This window comes from Mandrillus leucophaeus, unplaced genomic scaffold (genome assembly GCF_000951045.1).
Source record: "Mandrillus leucophaeus isolate KB7577 unplaced genomic scaffold, Mleu.le_1.0 Scaffold1116, whole genome shotgun sequence".
Classification (NCBI taxonomy): domain Eukaryota; kingdom Metazoa; phylum Chordata; class Mammalia; order Primates; family Cercopithecidae; genus Mandrillus; species Mandrillus leucophaeus.
Genome location: NW_012099388.1, coordinates 272,573 through 282,339, shown reverse-complemented (window position 1 = coordinate 282,339; position 9,767 = coordinate 272,573). Strand labels below are relative to the sequence as shown.

The window sequence follows — 9,767 nt, the reverse complement described above, 5'->3', positions numbered from 1 at the left end:
TGACATAAGTATAGATTTTTAAAAATCTTCTTGGAAGGACATCAGACAGCTGTAGAAGCAAAATACAAAAATTTCAGAGAGCTAGGAGCCCTTCCTCAGTGAGTTGATATGACCAGCCATTTACTTCTCTGGGAACACTTGTCAAGTCCTAGGCCTATGCTGAGGATTGAGCTTGGCATAAGCAGATAAACTCTAGTAGAGGAAAAAGAAAGCAGTGGAACACTCGAATTTGGGCTGATAGGACTAATTGAAATCTAGAAGAGCCCCAGATACATGGCTGGTTTTCAATGTGAGACATTCACTGAGTGTTTGTAGGGGAGGGGGCATGGTGTGCTGGGAGACTGGGCCAGAAAAATTCCAGAGGAATATCCCACAGTCTTGTTTGGGAGTAAATGCTTAGGAGACGAAGCTCCACTAGAATGAGGGCCTTACTACAAACACACCTCGAGTCTTGTTCTTGAGACATTTGAAACTAGAGTAAGACTATGTCTAACTAAAGGTGCCATTGAGCACTGATCTAGCTCGGATTCTGGTAAGAATGAGGTGATCTCCCCCATAGTCTAACATAGGAAAGAGTGAACTGTCTCCTGTTGAAAATAACATTGATTTTAGTTTTTATGATTCTCTTATACACAACATTCAGCACATAGTAAAATGTTATGAGGCCTATGAAGAATCAGGAGATATTTGAAGAGATAATGGTCAAGACTTTTCCAAAATTGAAAGAATCAGCCCACAGATTCAAGAAGCTCAGCAAACTCCAAAATAAACACATAGGAAACCATCCTAGACAACTATTGTCAAACTTCTGAAAATGAAGTAAATATAAATTCTTAAAAGTAGCAAGTGAAAAACTATTCATTATCTACAAAAAGAAAAAGTTATATCTGACTTTTAAACAGAATGATACGTGACTTTTCAACACAAACTATGGAAGTTAAATGACAATGATATGACACTTTAAAAGTGCTAAAGGTGCGAGAAGGATCTAGAATTTTAAAGCCAGCAAACCTGAGAATGGTATATCTAGTAAAAATAGCCTTGAAAAGTTAAAGCCAAGTAAAAATGTTTTCAGACAAAAAAAGAAAAAGCTGAGATACCTACTACAGAAAGTATTAAAGGACATTCTTCAGTTAAAAGGAAACTTATTCCAGAGAGAAGCATGAAATGCAGGAATGGATGAAGCACACAGGGTAAATATGTGGGTAAATATAAAATAATATTGACAACTTAAAATTACTATATTATGTTTTTACACAAATATAAAAGTAAAGTATGTTAGAACAGTAGTACAAAAGGCAAGCGGATTTAAATAGAATTAAATTGCTTACAGGTTCTTCCATGCTAGAAGTGGCAAAAATATCCATTTACGTTTGAGCCAGAAAAATCTCATAATAAGTCAAACGTTCATTTTTTGTTTTTAAAATATAGAAAAAATTCTAATAGTAAAGTGGAATAATACAAATGCCATTTATTAATACAAAAGAAGGCGGGAAATAAGGGTTATGGGAACAAAGGAGGGAAAAATCAAAAGCAAATAGTAATACAGTCAACTTAAGCCCAGCTAGATCATTACATTAAGTGTAAATGAACAAAATATTGTGATTAAAACTCAAAGATTGATTTTTCACACGTTAAAAGATATTATTTTTTAAAAATGCCAATAATTTACAACTTACATAAAATGGATAAATTTTTTGAAAAATACAATTTAACAAAAGTAACTCAAGAAGAAATAAAAAGTCAAAATAGCCCTATATCTGTAAAGGAAATTGAATTTGTAGAATTCAAGGTGTAATTTTAAACCTCGCCTTAAAGAAATCCAGAATTTTCAGATTCTGTGTAGGATGCAGAATGCCAGAAAGAGTATATTCCCAACATAAGAATAAGAAAAAGCCAGCTAATTTATGAAATCATAAATGTGTATGAATCCTTTAGAAAGCTGAGATCACAGGTTAACCAATTAGCCTGACATTTAACGAAAAACAACTTCCACCCAGTTGAGACAGGAGGCAAGCACTGTTTCACCCAATGCTGGGCATGGAATGAAGACTAGCTGTTACACAAGTGTATAAAAATAATTAATTTACATATTTAATTGCTAAAGACTTGAGTGTGAGCTACTGTGAGAGCATAGAAGCTCTGAGAACTTCAGACACTAAAGGGGCAGTTCAAAATGACTCATAGACTGTTCCCTATGGATGTTCACTGTGTGATCATCAGAAAGATTGGGAGAAAGGCTGGAGACCACAGAAAGTTTTCTTCATAGTGCAGGTATGGAGAGAAGAATGGTTGTTGTTACAAAGAAAAAAAAAAAAAGGCAGGAAGCTCCATTTGGATGCCTCTAACCTACAGAACAAAAATGGATAAATATCCACTGCAGGAGAGGCATCACTGTGACAGCCCCAATGAATAGGTGAAGATGTATTGCAACTTGATGAAAGATAAAGAAAAACAACAGCAAGGAGCAAAATAAAACTGAACCTTGAAAATGAAGAAAGAACAGGAAACTGTCTTGGGACCAACAATTAGAGACCTACTACATTAAGTGAAGGGGCAGGTGCACTGAGAGAGCCGTGCTTCTGAGACCCAGGGGCACAGGGACTGCCTAAGACTGAAGCTGGACTGAGACAACAGAGAAACCACCACACACCCACCTTCCACTTCCCAAACACAAGATTCTAAGCTTCAAATATACAAAGCAGCAAACACTTATAGTACTAACATAAGAAATGTAAAAATGTGCATTTGTAGTTGGAGACTTCAACACTCTCTTTAAGTAATCTGTAGAACATAGACAGGTAATAAGTAAGAATATAAAGACCTGAACAATACTATCAACAATTTGTCCAAATTGACATTTGTAAAGCACTTCTGCCAACAGTAACAGAATACACATTCTTTTCAAATGCACATGAAAGCTTCATCCAGATAAACTATATTTGGAGTCATAAAACAAACCTTAACAAATATAAAAGAATTGAAATCATGCAATGTGTGTTTTTGATCATAACAGAATTAAATTAGACATCAATAATACAAAAAAAATGTAGAAAAATCCCCAAATATTTGGAAATTAAACAGCAAATTACTAAATGTTTGTTTTTTCCTTAAGTATCATGAAACATTAAAAACACATGATAAAGATTATGGTGTTTTAAAGGTATTGCTAGAATGTTATCAATAAATATTCCAGAACAGATAATAAGTATTCCAGGCATATGAGCATAGGCATATTTATGGGGAGAAAATCAATTTTCTGCAATTAGCTAGAACTGACATTCATACTATTGTACACTATTACATCCATCTCTCAGTGTCCAAATTCTTGCTTCCATTTTGAAAACCAAAGCTGGTTTGGTGAGGGAAAATATTGTCTTCTGTTTACTCTCTTACAATGAAAATCTTTTTTCTCTTTTGTGGTAGCAAGAATTCTCCCTATATGATTGTGTGGAACTGTAGATCTTTAATAACATCTGTGATTTCTTTTAGCTAGTGAAAAATGGTGTTATACTTTTATACTTTACTTTGCAAAGAAGAGAGATTCCCTCATGGTACCTCAAGAAAAAAAAGACTCTGGTAAAGCTTCAGGTGAACTGAAAATGGAAAACTATCAGGTGCCAGGGAGCTTCAAGGAAGAGCTTTTCCCTTCATCTCCGCAGTGAGCTACATGATTTCTCTCACAGCACCTTCACTTCGCTCATCTGCTCTGATTGCCACTTTACTAACTGGCCGCCTCTGCCTAGTTATCTTTTCTGTTTCTTTACAGGTCTGTTTTGAATGTAACTTCAGCTTTCCATGGCTCTTCAGCACTACCTCCTGGCATCCTTTTCAATTCTCTCATTTCTATCTCACTCATTATTTTCAATTTTAGGTTTACAGGAATAAGAATGCTTGATCTAGCTCATCTTTTCTGTCAGTTTGTCTTCAAGGTCTCTGGTGGCCTGAAGGTCGCCTATTCTTGAGTCAGGTGCCCTCTCTCATCCAAACATCAGTAACTTGATCATTTAGTCCAAAAGTTGGCCATTTTGGCAGAAATGGATAAACATTTTATCTCTTTGAAGAAGATATCCACATAATAAGTTTTCAAGGTTTGACCTTTCCTGTAAATACTGCATAGACTTTAGTTCTGATTTTAGTATGTTATCTTGTATAATAAATTTCTGTCATTTATAAATTAATTTTTGGTATTTAGAAATACATATTTTGAGGTGAAGTCAATTTTTTTTTTTTTTTTTTTTTGAGGCGGATTCTTGCTCTGTCGCCCAGGCTGGATTGCCGTGGCATGATCTTGGCTCACTGCAACCTCCACCTCCCGGGTTCAAGCGATTCTCCTGCCTCAGCCTCCTAAGTAGCTGGGATTACAGGAGCCTGCCACCACGCCCGGCTAATTTTTGTATTTTTAGTAGAGATGGGGTTTCACCGTGTTGGCCAGGCTGATCTAGAACTCCTGACCTTATGATCCACCCACCTCGGCCTCCCAAAGTGCTGGGATTACAGGCATGAGCCACCGTGCCCGGCCGGTGAAGTCACTTTTATGGTATTTCCTACCTTGTTATCGTCCTCATCTAGAAATAGAAAACACAAATAATCCTTAGTTGAAATATAAACATTTCAGTTTTAGTGAAGTGTACCATTACCAACTTGTAATGGTATTACAAATCATCACCCTGTAGACACCAGAGTGACCCAAAATGCTCCACAGTCTAGGTAAACTGCAGGAAGTAGGCTTAAGGTTATTTAACTTCCAAACTCCAGATCTTTGCTCTGATGGTCACTTCAAATTCTACAATTTCAAACACCTTTGAAGGTATTCAGTTAAGGCCTCTGGCCTCTAGATGGCCCTCTATCTTTTGGGAATGCCTTAAAGTCCTTTTCATGAGGGAAAGTTGAAGCCAGAGATCTTTCTGGGAGATCTCCTTGAGCAAAGATACAAGTTACCCTGTATCTTTGCTCAAGGAGTTCTTTCTGTAGCTTCCTAGAGTATACCAGAATTAAAATTTTCTCTCCTTTGATGAGTCTCTCCAAAGCAAGGAGTAATATCTGTATTACTTTTGTCTACACATGAGGGCACTTGATTTTATTTCAAGCCCTGGATTTTAGACATACCTTAGCATTTTGTGAGTTGTAATTAAAATCCCAACCACTTCCTAGGAATACAACCATAATCTCCTAAACTCTGTCCTCACCTACAACACAGTCCTTTTGGCTTTCAAGAACTATCCACAATCAGGCTCAGATATGCTTTTCCTTTGTTATGTAATCAGATGAATTTGAAAGTGGAAAATTATATCTATTAAAGTGAGGAGATGGGTAGAGGAAGGTGAAAATGAAGAAAAAAGAACAAATCTGAAAGGAATCAGAGAAACTGTATTCTGATACTATTGTTTAGATTTCCAAAGGAAATGGAAAGATGTTTGGCAATGAGAGAAATCAGTTATGATTTTTAGAAGATGGTTGTTTTCTTCAGCGTTTAAAAATGTTTTTACTTTGTTTTAATTTTCAAGATGATTATAGAGCTTATGACCTTCATAAAAGTGAACTTTATAAGCCAGAACAAACTTATCAACCCCCTACTGTGAAATTTGGAAATTCAACTACATTTCAGGATGACTTTGTTCCTCAGGAGATAAAGCCTAGGCAAATCTTTAAACCCTCCTCTGTGGTCAAACGTTCTACAGCCCCTTTTAATGGCATTACAAGTCATTGCCTTGATTATATACCTCATCAGCTTGAACTCAAGTTTGAAAGGCCAAAAGAAGTTTGCAAACCAACTGACCAATGCTTTGAGGATCTCACAGCTCACCGGTATGACTTTCAGGGTCTTATTGGTGAAACGGCAAAAATCTGCAGACCTGTACACACCAGAGTGACCCAGAATGCTCGGTTTGAAGGAAGCACTGAATTCCGTGAATGTTTTCAACCATGGGAAATCCCACCATCTGAGGTCAAGAAAGTACCAGAGTATGTGCCTCCTACAGGTAACATCTATTAAACAGCACAAGCCATCTTGACTATGTTCCATATCAGGCCAACCATGTAGTTCCCATCAGGCCAGTTTCTCATTAGAAGAAGTAACAATTTTCCTTTCGAAGGAAAAAGCACCATGAAGGAAGATTTTCCAGCATGGGAAAATTGTCATCAAGGACTTATTAAGAAGCAGCAGATTCCCAACCCATCTGGAAAATTTGATGGTTTGAGCACTTTCAGATCTCACTATGGGCCACACAAATTGATTCCAACAGAGAGTTGCAAATCTTTAAATATTGCTTTTAAGAGTTCTGTTCCATTTGATGATGTGACCATGTACTCTGTAGAGTACACACCAAAAAACAGGAAATTTGCCCAACAAGTTACTCGTCTCCTCCAGGTTACATTTTTGAAAATGCCAATTCCCAAGGTCATAAATTCTTTTGCAAGATTTCTCCCGCAGTGAAGGCCTTCTAATAACCAAAATATGCTTAAAAGGAAGCTACTAGCAAGTAATTGTTTTTCCAAGAGAAGACTCCATTTTTGGAGTGAAAAAAATTATGATATAATAAATCATTTTTTATATTTTTAAACAAGAAAATTGGAAAATGTATTATAAAAACTCAGAATCTTAAAACCATTTTGTATTGATATTTTAATCAAGATTGTTCTTTAATATGCATTTCAGAAGGTTCAATAATATACATTCCCATGTGAACTCTTTTAATATTCAACATACTGCTTAGTAGCTTGTCCCCAGTCTATTATCATTTGTAATTCTGTTTATAATTATGGCAATTTTATGGTTATTCACATACCAGTTGTTATTTATCAAGCACATCAGGATTATCTAGAACGACATTGAAAATGATACATGGATTCCTCTTCCAAGATAATAGGATTCATTTTACTCAGACTTCCGTGCATCTACATAGCATCTACCGAGTCAAGTTTTGGTTGGTGGTATACAGACTGCTGCACTGTTCCTCACCATGTTCAGGTTAGCAAGAGGCACTGTGGTGTGGCAAGGAAAGGCTCTGTGTGCTGGGAATCAAAGGACTTGAGTTCAAGTTCTAACTAATTATCATTATTTTTAGAGACAGGGTCTCACTGTCACCCATGCTGGAGTCCAGTGACGTGATCACTGCTTACTGCAGCCTCAGCCTCCTGAGCTCAAGTCATCCTCCTACCTCAGCCTCCCAAGTAGCTGGGACTACAAGGGTGTGCCACCACATCTGACTATTTTTTTTTAAATATACTTTGTAGAGACAGGTTCTTGCTATATTGGCCAGGCTGTTCAATATATTGGCCAGGCTACTCTTGAATCCCGCCTTGGCTTCCCAAAGCACTGGGATTACAGGCATGAGCCACTATACCCAGCCTGAGTTCAAGTTCTAATAATATAGATTTCTACTTGTATTACCTTAGACAATGACTCATATCTCTGAGCCTCGGTGTCTTTATTTGTAAAATGATGTCTGTTCTCAAAAAGAGTTTGTTTTGAGCATCAGACTATATGGTACATTTTAGTCCTTAAAGTACAAGTATAAGTGTAGAGGATTGTTAAAAAAAAAAAATCAATCTCTTTTTGTACTTGTTTTCTCCTTTTCAAATGAGGAAAATTACTTACTCAATCCTCATTTACTGGCCTGTAGCAAGGATTGTAAACTAACCTAATTTGCTTTGAGATTCTGAGTAGTATGTGCTTCTGAAGGAGTCTTGTCCTTTAAAACTTCATGAGCACCTGAGAAATTGTTAACAGAGAATGGAAAGCTCAGAATGGGGTAAATACAGTGGTTTGAGTAACAGTATTTGCAGAAAGGAAAAAGTATTTGCTAGGGTAGTTTTAGGAAGTTTCAGGAAGACTGACAGCTCTGAAGAAATCTTTAGGGTAAATGTAGGTAATTTTGAACCTAATTGCCATGCCAAGTCACTGTTCAGAGGCAGAACCAGCCCCCGCAGGGGGCATAATCACCTGGTTCACCTCTTCCAGTGTGAAGATAAGTGCTAAGGAAAGGAATGATGCCAGAAAGTATAGTAGAAACACTCTATTGCATTTAGAAATGCTGAAAATTTCCTAATGAATTAAACTCTTATTGGGTGGTTCCTTTTTTAAAAAAAAATAAATAATTACATTATGAGAGAATATGATTTATTTTAGCATAAAGTGAATTTTAGTCTTTCATGGCTTCAAAATTATTTCAAAATATACTTTATTGAAAATCATCAATATTTGGTTATTTTAATTGTTCAAAAGTAATTTGTTCTTATTTACATTTGTTAGTAAAAGTATGGTGTGTGAAACTTTATATTTCTATGCAACATTAATAAAATCAATGGATTTTCAAGAAGTCATTTCTGTACCTAATTTTTTTTAAAGAGAGCATTTTAATAAAGTCCTGTCCAGGTTAACCTATACATAAGTAGATGTTCTCACTTTTTACATACAAAACAATAATGTATAATCAGAATTAAAAATAAGGGAACACTACAGCACTCTGTCATCCCGTCCCATATTCCAATGCTGGATATTCAAATCCCTCTGTAATTTAATGGGGGTGGTCTCCTCCCAGGACAAAGGTCACCCTTAATAAGACATCTACTAGAGTTTCCAGAGGCAATTTGCCATGGGATAAGGATTGAAGATGAATAATGGTGTTTCCCCATAATCTAGCACTCAGTAAACAGGTGTGAAAATAGAGATTGAAACAGAGAACAATGTAAGACATTCAGCCTAGGAGGTCAGGAAAGTCTTCCTATGGAGAGGATAGACAGGTGAGCTGAGTCTTGGAAGATAAGTAGGAAATTGCCAAGAAAAACGAGAAGATGGGAACAGCATAAAAATAGGTACAGAGGGACTCTCTATCTCTGTGAAAGAGTTAAAGGAACTTCCAAGCTATGTTGGTGGACAGCTAGCAATCCCTGATTCATTCTCCTCTTAGGTCTTCTTGAAATGCTATGTGAGAGCTCACACAAAAAAAACATTTTAGCAGGGCTGGAAACTACTAATATTACTTAGCAAACGGCCGGATTCTAGAAGGAATTTCCACTATGCCAAACTTGGATAAATCTAATGAAGGAAGGAGGAAAATGCAGAGAGAAAAGTTGGTAGATTTCTACCCCAGCCCCATCCCATTTCCACCCTATCTCTCTGGAAAAACTTGTTGTGTAAAATAAGACCACAGACATATTAGAAATAAAGGCTGTACAGAAATAAAAACTGTACAGACAATAGAAGGAGTGAACCCTAATGTAAACTATGGACTTTGAGTGATAATGTGTCCATGTAAGTTCCTCTACTATAACAAACGTACCACTCTGGCTGGGGGTGTTGATGGGGGGAAGGCTGTGCATGTGTGGGGGGAGGGGCATACGGGAACTCTGTGTTTTCCACTGTGTTTTGCTGTGAATCTAAAACTGCTCTAAAAATATAAAGTCTAGGCCAGGCGCGGTGGTTCATGCCTGTAATACCAGCACTTTAGGAGGCTGAGGCGGGTGGATCACAAGGTCAGCAGATCAAGACCATCCTGGCCAACATGGTGAAACCCCATATCTACTAAAAACACAAAAAAATTAGCCGGGCATGGTGGCAGGTGCCTGTAGTCCCAGCTACTCAGGAGGCTGAGGAAGAATGGTGTGATCCCAGGAGGCTGAGCTTGCAGTGAGCCAAGATCGCGCCACTGCACTCCAGCCTGGGCAAGACAGCGAGACTCCATCTCAAAAAAAATAAATAAATAAAATAAAATAAAATAAAGTCTATTTTGAAAGTTTTCTTAAAAGCCCTTCAAGGCAGGAGG

General features: G+C 37.0%; 1 protein-coding gene across 1 annotated transcript in view; it reads left to right on the top strand.

Annotated features, from left to right (window-relative positions):
* Positions 1–6,447, top strand: part of LOC105549480 (protein FAM154B-like) — a 25,987-nt gene extending 19,540 nt beyond the window's left edge. The window contains 4 exon segments of the mRNA XM_011994050.1: positions 5,508–5,984; positions 5,987–6,066; positions 6,068–6,329; positions 6,332–6,447. Of these exon segments, the coding sequence (XP_011849440.1) occupies positions 5,508–5,984; positions 5,987–6,066; positions 6,068–6,329; positions 6,332–6,447 (935 nt within the window).
* Positions 6,448–9,767: the final 3,320 nt, after the last annotated feature.